This window comes from Cardiocondyla obscurior, linkage group LG02 (assembly GCF_019399895.1).
Source record: "Cardiocondyla obscurior isolate alpha-2009 linkage group LG02, Cobs3.1, whole genome shotgun sequence".
NCBI classification, from domain to species: domain Eukaryota; kingdom Metazoa; phylum Arthropoda; class Insecta; order Hymenoptera; family Formicidae; genus Cardiocondyla; species Cardiocondyla obscurior.
Window position 1 is genome coordinate 7,788,879 of NC_091865.1, and position 13,634 is coordinate 7,802,512.

Below are 13,634 nucleotides of genomic sequence, written 5' to 3' on the forward strand. Positions count from 1 at the left end.
GGTTTTTTAAAGAGCCATTCAAGAGCCATCGGGAACGGATACCTCGGTAGTACGATTAATAATGCGATAGATCGCGCTGATGCAAGTGGTAATCGTGACCAGAAAATAACCAGGTATCAAGCATGGGTCGCCGTGGTCCATGTTGGTTCGTGTCAGGTGAAGGTGGTTCACGGCGACGAAGAGCACTTATTCTGGTCACTGTGAAGCAAAAATCGAACTCTATTTCCCGCCGATCTCTTTTCCCGTTATTAGGAAATGATACCCAACTGTCTCAGGAACGTCGCCGCGCAGACGTCACGACGAAACGTAAGTGAACCGACAAAGCGACGTGTGACCTCTAAACACGCCGCATCGCGTTTATTTCCATGTCAGGGTCTCATTATGAATCCCAGCTCCCACTTGCGACATCGTATTTCATGAGTTTTCTTCTTTCCTCAATATCTCGCATGTTCGCCAGTTTGGAAGCTGGAACGAGGTAATTATCATCCGCGACTCGAGTGCGATATGGCTCGCACAACTGCTTTGTGTTTGCTTTGGATTTGATTGATGTTAATGCAAAGACTCGAAATTTTTATCTCAAAGAACACAAAATCGATTTACAAAAAAATGTAAATTTCACAAAGTTGCATGTGTTACACTTGCAATCTAATTTTATGTCACTGTAAGCATTTACTAAATATTAATGTTTTTAGGTGGCCTCGTTTTTCTTGAGCAAGAGAAATAATTATGCTACCGAGGCCTCTTACGAGACTAAGCCTTTTCGCCTGCACAAACTGGATCACGGTCCTTCCACTCAGGTGACAGTGACCCGAGATGATGCCATTGAACTGTTCAAGCAGCTACATACGATACGTCGTATGGAAACTGCTGCCGGCAATTTGTACAAAGAGAAAATCATCCGTGGTTTTTGTCACTTGTACTCAGGACAGGTAAAAAATATCTTTCATCTTTTTATCGCGTAATCATTATCGGCGATTCGTCGGCAAACGTACGACTTCTTTCACCGTTCAATAATTATACTATCCGTAAAGTTTAGCCTGCCGCTGATGCACGCGGCCCGATGTGTTACGAAAATTAAACGTATAAACTGTGCGGCGACGACGCGCGCGTTGCTCGTGTACCTCCCGGCATTACAGTCGGCGTTACGTAAAGCTGATTTGTGCTCGCGCGTGCACGGGTATCCTAATACTTGAGTTAGCCACGTGCACGAGTCGTTCAATTTTAATCTAGTTACCCGGCGTTTGTATAGCCCCGCGCGAGAGATATACGCGCGGCGTACCTAACGAACGGCGATACACGACAACTATAAACGCCGAGCATCTCCTCTGCGACGTCAGGCAATATTTACGACAATGGATACTCCCGGCTGCAATTTAGCGCCAGGCAGAATCGGCGTGATCCCAACGCTGCACTTGTGTGCATGTTACTTTAATCTTGTTCGTTTTTTTTTTATAGGAAGCATGTGCAGTTGGTATGAAAGCTGCAATGAGATCTCAAGACTCTGTGATCACAGCCTATCGCGCACACGGGTGGACTTATTTGATGGGCATAGACGTATTTGGCGTCTTTGCAGAGCTCACCGGTAGACAAGGTGGCAACGCTAAAGGCAAAGGTGGTTCCATGCACATGTATTCACAAAACTTCTACGGAGGAAATGGCATTGTTGGCGCTCAGGTTTGTACACTTTTAAAAATTAATTTCATATTTTTAATATCTATATTATTTTATCTTTTTTGTTGTAATTTATATTTTTACTGCGATTAGGTGCCACTGGGAGTTGGAATTGCTTTTGCACAAAAATATATGAATACCGGTGGGGTTTGTTTAACATTGTATGGTGACGGCGCGGCTAATCAAGGACAAGTGTTTGAAGTATATAATATGGCTAAATTGTGGGATGTTCCTTGTATTTTCGTCTGCGAAAATAACGGATACGGGATGGGTACTAGCGTTGATCGTGCTGCAGCGAGCACGGAGTATTATACCAGAGGCGATTATATTCCTGGAATTTGGGTATTTTTTATTTTGTTATTTTTTTCCTAAGAAATTTGTCTTTTTGAAATAAAAATGGGATTTACAATAAAAATGGTAATTATAGGTAGATGGAATGGACGTATTAGCCGTAAGAGAAGCCACGAAATTCGCAATCGATCATTGCACATCCGGTAAGGGGCCGATTGTTATGGAAACTGTAACGTATAGATACAGTGGACACAGCATGTCGGATCCTGGTACCAGTTACCGTACACGAGAAGAGGTACAAGAGGTTCGACAAACTCGGGATCCACTCACTAGCTTTAAAGAAAGGATCTTGAACTCCAATCTTGTCACTGCGGAAGAGATTAAAGTCAGTTTCTTTTACTAGATTTTGTTATTGTAATTTACACAACAATAATTATATTTTATTTTATTAGTATTTTATTAGTAATTTATTATTATTTGAAATAATCTATGTGAATCTTTTTCTATTTCAGGCAATTGAGGGTGAAATTAGAAAGACTGTGGACGATGCTGTAAAAGCCGCCAAGATCGATAAGGAGATTCCGCTGAACGAACTTACTGCCGACATTTATTCGAACTGTTTAGAAAAACAAATCCGAAATACAACACCCTTTAATCCTCTACCGCATGCTAGACTAGGGCCAGCTATAAACGCTTAAAATTGCTCAAAAATTGTTTCCTTGTATATTATATATTTTATAGTCACATGCCAAGTCCTTAATGTTCATAGACCAACAAATTAATTGTATAGTGATGTACAGAATTGCACATAAGTCTTTAATTCGAGGATGTATATTATCCCATTACATATTCTTTCGATACGTATCAGTTAAAAATCATTGATACTGCCGAAATAGATTAATTCAAGTGCAATCTCAATGCTCCAAAATGCGCGTACGTAACATTTCGATTACAGCCAAAGTTCAAGGTCCACAATTTTGATAATTTGAGAAATTAAATTTATTTACAATCTAATTTATTTCCACCGTAAGTTGTAACAAAAATTGTTTTTTTTACAATATAACGTGCGCCCGAGATTTTAGTCGTTTGTTAATATGTTAATAAAAAGACAAGTTATTTAAAAAAATAATTTTTCTTATAAAAATTTAGTGATGAACAAGTGCAGTGTTATTTTATGTGCTATTATGCTTCCCTGCTCGTCACGCAAAAAGGATTTTCCTCGCGGAATTGTTTTTTTCTCGGAAGATAATACGCAGTTGGAAAACGAGATGTTTTCTGGAAACAAACATTTGTGACATGCCTATGAAAGTATGTTTTAATAATAAAAATTAAAATAATTTTAATAATACTTTTTATTGTTATAAAATTGAAAATATAGGAATGTACAATTATATTATTATTATTTAAAGTGTTAAGTTGTACTTATTAAAAACAAGTGAGATTTGCAACAAATTGGCTGCAATCTTTTTTTTAAGTTATACAGAAATAACAACAAAATTTATACCGATCAGATAAAAGTTAAAAGCTTTACATTTTATTGAAATTGAAATATTTTATGCGATTCTTTATCACATTTCATTATTATGTTACAGTTTATGTCACAAAATTGTCACTTTATTTATTTGTGTCTAATTTATAGTGAATTTTTAATTATGTTCACAATCTGTAGATAGCTTCATATAAGACAAAGAAAAAAAAAGAAAAAAAAAACTTTAACTGCAATATACTTAATACATAAAAAATATATCGTAAATTTTAAACTTATAAAATATATTTTGAAAAGTACACATTTGATTTTCCCAATAAAAAAAACGTTTGTAAAATAATTTCTCGGCAACGACTTTAACTCACATTTATGAATTTTTCTGACCAAGTTGAACTATTACGCTTTTTACTTCTGTGTACGCCTCAAGACCATATTCTCCAAGTTCTCTGCCGTGTCCAGACATTTTGTACCCACCAAACGGTACTTGGGGAATTATTGCATTATATGTATTAACCCTACATAAGAATTAACAACAAAATTAATTTTTTTTTTCAGAATTTACAAATGTACTTTTTGTAATATTTTCAAAACCACTTACCATACGGTACCGGCACGAAGACCTTGTACTATGTAATTCGCTTTATTAAGATCTTTTGTAAAAACTGCAGCAGCTAATCCATAATCGGTATTATTTGCTCGTTCAATAACTTCTTCCAAGTCGTCAAACTTTAAGATTTGCTGTACTGGGCCAAAAATCTATCAAAAAAAAAAATTATTTTTTCAATATGTTACATTACATTTCATATATAATTATAACGCTTACTTCTTCTCTAGCTATAGTCATATCATCTTTAACATCTGCAAATACTGTTGGAGCAACAAAATAGCCTTTGTCACCAATCCGTTCACCACCTGTTACTAATTTAGCACCTTCATCTTTACCAGATTCTATCATACGCATAATTTTGTGCAACTGTTCCTCGTCAATCTAAACGATATAAATAGCATAATGATAATAATAAATAATGTTAATTATGTATTGATTGCTATTAGAAACTGTAAATTTGAATATACCTGCGGGCCTTGCTCTATTTTTAAATCAAACGGATTTCCTACAGTCTTTGATTTGGCACGAAGTCCACTTTTTTCAACGAATTCGTCATAAATGTTCGATTGAACGAAGGTTCTTGAGCCTGCACAACAGCATTGACCCTGGCAAAAAATTTATATAAAAATAAGCGAAAAATATTAATTAAAGAAAAAGTAAATGTAGAGTTTAGCAATAATCATGCATGAATGATACGTCATAAATTACCATGTTAAAAAATAATCCAAAATGTGCTGTTTCTACCGCTTGATTTATGTCAACATCTTTAAGAATAATGTTAGGAGATTTCCCACCTAATTCCAACGTAGTTCTCTTTAATTTATGCGTAGCAGCATTCTGTTTTATTAATTGGCCGACCTCGGTAGAACCAGTGAATGCAATTTTGTCGACCTTGTCGTGAGCAACTAAGGCGGCACCGGTTTTACCATAACCAGGAACGACATTAATAACTCCATCAGGAAATCCAGCTTCCTTGGTCAATTGTGCCAGATAAAGAGCCGTTAACGGAGTCTGTTCAGCAGGTTTTAAAACAATGACATTTCCTAAGGAGTAAGATATGAATTTCAGTTTCAGGTGTTACAAAATTTACGACCTCACATTTTGTTAATTACAATAATAAAGTAAGAGAATTAAAATTGTATAATACATGACTTGTCACCTGTAGCTAAAGCTGGCGCTAACTTCCATGCCATCATCAAAATGGGAAAATTCCATGGAATAATTTGACCACATACTCCGACTGGTTCGTGTCTGGTGTATGCAAAAACTTTTCCGTCGGCCGGGATAACTTTTCCATGATTCTTATCAGCCCATCCCGCAAAATATCTTAATACTCCGATGCTCATAGGTAAGTCACCGACATACGCATTTGAATAAGGTTTTCCATTGTCTAAGGTTTCTAAGGACTAAAATGTAATGCATAACGAATTAATCTTTATAAAAAATTGGGATAAACTGAATATTTTGTTTTCTCTTAACGACAATAATTTTCGCAAAAATTTAAAAATAAAAATTGTTAATTAAAAGGCATAAACATTTCTAGTTCGACTTTTAAAAACTATCATATACGTCAACTTTTATGTTAAATATATCAATACCGCAAGGTACGTCCGATCACGTTCCATTAAATCCGCCAATCTGTTCAAGAGAACTCCTCTTTGGGAGGCATCCATGGTTCTCCATGGTGAATTCCTTTTGAAAGCCTTATTAGCAGCTTGCACCGCAAAGTCAATGTCCGCACTGTCACCTTCTTGTACCTCGGCAATTACCTCGCTGGTGGCTGGATTGACAGTCGGAAATGTCTTTCCGCTCTTAGATTTGTGCCATTCATTATTAATGAATATCTACATCAAAATAAAAATTATATACTGTTATTGCCTATTATTAATTGCGTTTTTATACATAAAAAAAAATATCACATATATGTTACAAAATAGACACATACAGTTCACATACAGTTCTGCATAAATATTCGAAAAAAAACATATCGCAAAAACGATAAATCGACGCTCGTTAATACTTGTTATTGCTGCAGTCTGCTTAAATTAAAAGATATCATAAATTACATAACTTGGTGTAACATAATATTTGTATAAACTTATATCAGTTGAAAAAATAACATTTATTGCCAAAGTTAATTGAACACTCTTGCAGATTCTACTCTTTACACTTTGATAATGTACAAAGAGCAATCTGGTATTGCGAGATAAAGAGAGAAACTCGAGTGTTAACAATTTTTCAAAAAACTAAATCTGAGAATAAAAAAAAAGGATTTCTTTCCACATGTTGAGTTAAATTTTTGAGTTAAGTTGAATTTATTAGAAAACCATTGATCACTATTAATTAATTACATTATTACTTGTCATTGATCATTGGGTAAAAAATATACCAGTCAATCCAGTCATACCAGTCACTGTGTCCATATATTATTACCCATATATTATGATTAGATAACAACATAGTCACTGACATTCAAAGTCAGTTAAACTACACATATTAATCAAATAAATCCTTACGTTTTATAAATAAAAATTATATGGTATGGTCATAAATCAAACTGCAGATAATTTAAAAATCAAAGATTAAGCCAAATCTGTGTGTGACACCTGTTTCCTGTATAAATATAGACAAATATAGAAAACAGAATACAAATTTAATTTAACTATTTATAGTTATGCACAGAATACAAAATTAAATTTAACTATGTATAATTACGCACAAAATACAAAATTAAATTTTAAAAAATTAAGAAATATTATAAATTAAATTGCAAGTAAAAAAAAACGGAATTATTAAATAAAAATAAAAAAATTAATAAAATCCATCTAAAATTTTATCGCTCATTAAATCGTTATTAATTTTATCAATGTATCACCGATAAATATTTTAAGCCAGTATCTATACAACGAATGTACGATTAGATATTAATAAATTAAATTATAGGGATTTATTTTAAAACCTAATTAAATTTTATCTCAAGTATCTTTGATCGCTGTCATTATTTAACAATAAGTAACGACAATTAGCTGACGTGTTTGAAGTTTAATCAAAATCATGCTAATTGCAATAAACATATAATCAGCTTCTACGGGCTCCAAGGTCGGTGGTTTTAAAGTTATTAAACTTTTTTTTTTTTTCCTAAAAAATTCCAGAGTTACAAAATTTGTTTAAATGGTAAATCTTTTGTCAAACAGTTAAACCAATTATAATGGAATCGGCAATTTCGCCGTTGCGGTCAGTAAACTGCATGATTAGCTGTAATTGCGCCACAATTTATCTTATTTTATCGCATCGGATTGCATTATATTCACGAGCTCAGTTACATTTCTGCTGACGTATACTGACAAAGTTACGGTGACGTACAATTAACGCCACAGTACGGGACGTGTAAAATTCGATCACCTCGTGACATGCACAAACCCTTGACCTTATATCACGTTTGATCGTTGCTTAGATACGAGCACAAACCTCTCTTCGAATGGAGATTTAGCCGTTCCACGAGATAAATATGTTAGACTGTTAGAGCAAATTGTGTCATGTCATAACAAATCATCATAAACGAATCTTGATAAAAAAAAAAAAATGTAATACTCGCGTCTGCGACAATAGCATCTTACTCTCTCCTTCACTTCGAACTTCTCGGCTTTGTTCTCAAGAGTGTATTCGCCGCCATATCCATGCCGAAGCAAATATAAATACATCCGCAATCTCGCATCGTGTTTGCGAATAATTCTACTTGCAGTTTCATTAGATTCCTCCTACTTACGCCTGTGTAAAGGATCGGCGGACAAGCGTCCGGCGCCGGCAAGGCCGCGGACGAGTAACGTCGAAGATGTCGTAATCCCTTTAGCACGCGCAACATGTCGACGCAGCGAACGATGGGAGAGAACTGAGTGCAATAACTAGAACTAGAGGAAAGGAGAGGAGTCTCTTCTCTTTTTACCCCTCACTTCGTCACTCCACAAAAATACAATGTTCAGTGGTGTGCTCGAAACAGAGAGCGCGTGCTCTATTTCATGTTGAATTCCAATCAACTAGTGACATCTCAAAAAGGCGCGCTACATTTCTCTCTTTTGCTTAGTGATCCGGTTATTAAAATTGTTTGCAACGGCTAACAGTGAAAAGAATTCTTAAATTGTATTCTGGGAAGGTTGGGAATATCGAGGATCTTTTAGTCCCAAGATGATGCCTGTGGACTGACTAGAAAATTGTACGTTAAGATTCGCATATACATTTTCTGTACACAAACTTATTTATATATGGCAGTTATATACAGAATATTTAATAGTTATTAGATATAAATTATACAGACGTTTTCTTTTTCAAACGTAACTTTTGAGTAGATAAAAAATATTTTAATGAATGCTTTGAATACGCTTGAATATTCAAATTTATTGCTACGTGTTTTAAACGTGAGGTAAATTTTTTAATGACATAATCGAAAATTTCCGTCCAAACTTGTCGGGATTTGTTAAATTAAAATAATAGTTATATGTACATACATACATAATTATAGAAAAAATTCAAGAGAATAAAAAAGAAATTTTGTTTTTATACAATTCAATCTTACATCCAAATAAAATAGTAAAGGAAATTAAAATAACATTAAAGAATCAAGTATCGTTAATTATTTCGTTTTGGAATAAAACTCCATTATACGCCTTATATACAGATCTTACTTTCACGTAAAAACAAAATTAAAAAAAAATTCCATTAAAATTTGAAATAATCAGCATATTCAAACACACTTAATTTTCATGCTGCACGCATCGTTTTTTATTTTTATTTTATTTATTTATTTTTTAAATTTAAAGTTATATCAAATACGATCGGTACTTTTTCTCCTCTTAGATTCAGGATCGTTCTCCATCGCTTGATTCCTTTTTTGCGATTCTTTCGAATTTGTATACTTGTTATGCGAATTCCCGTTTTGAAAAAGTTGTGGTGTGTCTTCGTTTTCTGGTAAACTAACACTGCTAAAGTTAAACGGCTCTATATCTTGAGACATAATTTTTGCACGTAACTCACGCGCCTCTTTCTTCAATAATCGCTTTTCTTTTTGTCTACTCTTATTCTTTTTCTTTTTTATCTCATTATTACTTTGCACTGCGCCTTCTTGTTCTTTCGAATTTTCTTCTTCCGAATCACTTTCTTTTCCATTTTGAAATCCAACATTACTTTGTTTGCCATTACTTTGTGTGAGAGTATCGTTAAAACTATTCAATTTAGTATTATCTTTTGCTGAACACCTGTCGATACAAATTAAGTAAAAAAAAAAGACTGGAGAAACTTCAAAGAACTGCATTATATTTATTGTTATACTTACACGTTAAAAGGTATTCCAATCTCCACTGCTAACTTCTTGTAGGCAGTTTTAGCATCTCCAGAAAGAACGTTTCGATTTCTATATTCCATTAATGCTTCTTTAATGGTTTGCCAATCCCATGCTTGTGGCAAATGACGTGAATAAACGACACGTAAAAGCATCAGAAGATGTCCGATAAATTTTTGCAAAATTTTTTTCCGAGCGCTAACGTAATTGCACGAAACAGATTGTCCATTATCGTTCAGATGTACATAACATGTCTCTTTGAGCGTATCCACTGAATTTTTACAAAGTGTCGATTCTAATTTCGTTCTCATGTCCGCATACTTCGTATTACTGTTCAATAACCGATTATTGTTATAGAAAATTAGTAACAATTCCAATGCTTGACTTCTACGAAAGTATCTAATACTGCTGTCAAAAGCAAAATCCACCTAAAAATTAGATATTTTATACAGATTATTTTATATTAAAAAGTATGAAAAAATTATAATTTTATATACATTACATATTCATTTTAATACGTACCAGCAAAGGTGCTAGCTGCCAATTATCTTCCCAGCATAACTGTAAAACACCCTTAAATAACATAGACGAAAGTACGCAATCTCTTTTTTTAAAGAACGCAGTTAGATTTTCGCCGTAAATTTCTACAATGCTCGTAGTGGACAAGTTAGCTTGCTGTGCGCACCTGACAAGGAAAGTACAGCATTCTGCCAATTTATCATTGAGCTCTTGACAGACTGAAGCAGAACGTTCTCCTTTTACGATCAAAGCCTTAAAAAAACATAGATTATATAATTTAATCACCACATTTGTATTTAATCACTATAAATAATTACCTTTAAAATTGTCGTTAATAAAACATCATCAACACCCGTTGTATCCTTAAACTTTTTTATCGTTGATAACTTTTTTAAGCAAGCTCGAATTCTATGCGTGAGTGGCTCCTGATGCGGGTCCTTTATACAAAATTCCAGCAGAGCGAAAAGTGGCACGATCATATCTAGAGTAACCGCCATAGACGGGCAAATATCTAAATAAATAGATAATAAATCTATAACACGAGCCCTAAAGTGCATCAACGCCTGGCTTGTTTTTCCTTGCTTTTTAGAACGAGCTTGACGATTCTCTCGAAGAATTTTGAATGCCGCTGCTAACGATTCATCCAATCGTTTGCCCTCTTCTACGCCTATTTGATCTACATCGATGTCTTCGTCATCGGTTTGCATTGCGGCATCACCCAAAGCTTCACGTAACGCTAATCTTAATTTATCGGTTACTGTTTCATCATCATCTTCGTCCTCATTTTCACTTTCACCATCAGACTCGGATTCGCTTTTTGATAAAACCTCATTACCTGAAACATTTTCCCCTTCCTCCTCATCCTCATTCTCGTCATCTTCAGATTCACTTTCTATACCTGAAGAATCTTCATCATTTCGCTGTGCAGTAAGAGTTTTTTTAGTATTTTTTATATCCAGCACCTAAAGTAAAAAATTACAAATATATTTAAATTTATACAAAATTAATAAGTATTTTTTTAGTTACAAAATAAATTATTTTTATAGTAAGTATATAAATAAAAAGCTTACGGCTAATATCTGATGAACTGCAGATGACGTCAGATGGGGGCAGATATGCGGAAATACACAGCCAACTAGTGACCGAAATAAATGATCATTTTTAGACAAAAGAGATAACAAAAGATCCACTACTACTTCAACCCATTCTGGTTCTTCTTCGGTAGCTACATTATTAATTTTTTTCTGCCCTTTTGATTTTTTATTTAATCTCTCGTAACAACATTGAAGTTCATTAATCGACATAATTGCCATTTCAGGATCTGAGAATAACTGAAGACCCATATGTAAATTCGTAGTATGAAATATAGGCAAAGCTTCGACATTTTTTGTATTTTTTTCCAATATTTCTATCATGCTCATCACTTTTTTCCAAGTATCAGATGCTGCATCGTTTAATGGCGATCTTAATCGTATTTCATTGGATTGCAATTTCGAATCTAAATCATGAACGAGTGCACTTAATAGATTTCGTACATTATCCAACTTTGGTAATTTATGATCCAAAGCACGATAAAAAGAATCTTTAAATTGTTCTGTAAATAATAAAATTTATTCCAACTTATAATTATTAAAAATAATATTAACTTAAAAATTAAACAATGTATATTAAATATACTTACGCGCTAATTCTATACCGACATTAGGCACTTCACATAATCCGTAATTGAATAGGAACGACAGTTGCTCAAGTCTCCAGTCCTGGTCAGAGAATGTTTCTTGATGACCCATTAACCTAAAGAAAGAATGCACATTTAATCCAATAAATATTATTTTAATCTATAACTATATTGTAATAAATATTTTTTGTACCAAGTATATAATTGTACTCACTTTGTTAATAATTGTGCTGTGTAACTTCGCTCTGCGTTTGTCCACAACTCCGCTTTTGCACCTTCTCTTTCTTTAGTCAACTTACTTTCTATAATATCTTTATATAATTGGCATAATTTTTTAATACCGTCTATTTTCAGATTTCCTGTAATTATTTGAATTACCTTAACACCTGTTTTTTTCTCTATCATTAAATCACCAGGATGCAATATAAGTTTTTTTAATATGCTTAGCTGCACCTTTGTCTTAATATGTTCGTCATTTGAAGAAGATACTATCAGATGTAAAACTTTTCTGAATGCTATTAAAACTTCATCATTATTATTTCTCTTACAATTAGAAAATCTTTTTAACATGTGCTGTAGAAGATTAGGAGATAATAATAATGGAATTATAGTTTTATCTGTAGCATTGGTAAGTATTAATCGTAAAATTTCTACAACAATATATTCATCACTCTTTGATGGTTTAATAAATTTCTGATCAATGCCTTTCCAGAAGTCTGCTACAAATTCAGTTGTAACTAACTTTTCACAAAAAAGTTTAAACACTGGATGGCGATAAGAAACAATTCTAGGTAAAGCCTAATAAAAAAGAAAAAGTATATTAATATTATGCAGTCACATATATGTAAGTACAAATCAGTACATAAAAATTTAAACAAAAAGAAAATCATTCAAATCTCGTTAAATAACGTACCGTTAATAGTTTAATAATATTTTCAATAGAATCCTTGGTAATAATTTCTTTCACATCCAAGTGTTCTTTTAAAAATTTATGATTAACCAGGGATGGATGTTTATCTCTAACAATGAGCAGTATATAAAATGTATCTAAAGTTTGTTTGGACCAAGGTTTACCAATTTCTTCTTTAACAACTGGCCAGATATTCTTCATAGATGCAGTATCAAGCTGAACAATAAGCTCACTCAAAAATATAATGGAAATAAATGATAAATAGCTGCGTTGTCGGCCAGCATTCACTAAAATTTCAGTAATCTTTTGTTGTGTCTCCATATTGTTGTTAGCAAGTAAGTCAGACCTTATCATAGCTCCACATAGCAATATGTGTCCCATGTATATATCAGCATTCTCCTGTAGAAATGTATGTCTCATACAAATGTATGTTTCATATTATACAGGGTCCCATATTAAATAAACATTTACTATGGAATGCCCTGTAAAATATATTTAATACCATTTTTACAACAATAAAGCAAAACATATAAATCTTACACTCTTAGGATGACTCCCAGATGGATGTAGCTGAGTATTCATTATAGAAAGAAGTCTCTCTATTGACATGGTTGGATTCATTTTTAGGAAAACCATCAATGTGCTGTAGAATCCCCTTCTTGTAAAAGTCATTGAAGATCCCAAACTGCGAACCAGTCTAACCAGAGCATAATTCAGCTCATTGTCATCTTGATTCTGCAAGAGCAATGCAATGTTCCAAGTTAAATATTTCCAAGGATATCTCAAACTAAATCCTTCTTTTTCACACTATATGCAACTTAAACTAGCTTGGTAAGGTTAATGTTAATTGATTTACCGTATTATGTTGATGCAGATGATTTAACAGCGCGACTCCGGCATTCAGTCTCACAGAGTCGTTACTATCCTTTAGTTTGTTAAAATTGTTCAGTACAGTAGAATTCATCCTGTCGGTTTTTTGCCACTCGGCAAGATTATTCGCACCCGTGTCTGCCATGTGCTTGTCGTGCGGTTCGTCTAACGCGGTGGCCATCTTACTTTTTCTGATATTTCCCAGTCGGGGCAGACGCCGCAGACGGCAGTGCAGTAGTGCACTAGTGCAGCACTACACTCATCAAAAAT

At 33.7% G+C, this 13,634-nt stretch overlaps 3 protein-coding genes across 4 annotated transcripts; 1 reads left to right on the forward strand and 2 right to left on the reverse strand.

The window, feature by feature from the left end:
* Positions 1–126: 126 nt before the first annotated feature.
* LOC139109396 (probable pyruvate dehydrogenase E1 component subunit alpha, mitochondrial) lies at positions 127–3,121 on the forward strand. Its single transcript, XM_070668449.1, has 6 exons — positions 127–306; positions 693–929; positions 1,456–1,674; positions 1,765–2,013; positions 2,099–2,347; positions 2,475–3,121. The coding sequence occupies exons 1-6, from the start codon at positions 256–258 to the stop codon at positions 2,658–2,660; spliced, it is 1,191 nt and encodes a 396-aa protein (XP_070524550.1). The 5' UTR covers positions 127–255; the 3' UTR covers positions 2,661–3,121.
* Positions 3,115–8,013, reverse strand: Aldh (Aldehyde dehydrogenase). Of its 2 annotated transcripts, XM_070668343.1 has the most exons (9): positions 7,822–8,013; positions 5,654–5,899; positions 5,215–5,461; positions 4,764–5,098; positions 4,523–4,660; positions 4,272–4,436; positions 4,047–4,204; positions 3,814–3,963; positions 3,115–3,237 (listed from the first exon to the last, which is right to left on the reverse strand). In XM_070668343.1, exons 1-8 carry the CDS (start codon positions 7,915–7,917, stop codon positions 3,816–3,818), a joined length of 1,533 nt encoding a protein of 510 aa, XP_070524444.1. In that variant the 5' UTR covers positions 7,918–8,013; the 3' UTR covers positions 3,115–3,237; positions 3,814–3,815. The 2 variants fall into 2 exon arrangements, with proteins under 2 accessions (XP_070524444.1, XP_070524435.1); XM_070668334.1 differs by lacking the exon at positions 3,115–3,237 and having other exon boundaries at positions 3,297–3,963; positions 7,822–8,012.
* Positions 8,014–8,288: 275 nt separating this feature from the next.
* On the reverse strand, positions 8,289–13,581 carry Mybbp1a (MYB binding protein 1a). Its single transcript, XM_070668301.1, has 10 exons — positions 13,351–13,581; positions 13,035–13,229; positions 12,498–12,893; positions 11,799–12,382; positions 11,588–11,700; positions 10,977–11,500; positions 10,224–10,868; positions 9,910–10,158; positions 9,382–9,815; positions 8,289–9,304 (listed from the first exon to the last, which is right to left on the reverse strand). Exons 1-10 carry the CDS (start codon positions 13,543–13,545, stop codon positions 8,875–8,877), a joined length of 3,765 nt encoding a protein of 1,254 aa, XP_070524402.1. The 5' UTR covers positions 13,546–13,581; the 3' UTR covers positions 8,289–8,874.
* Positions 13,582–13,634: the final 53 nt, after the last annotated feature.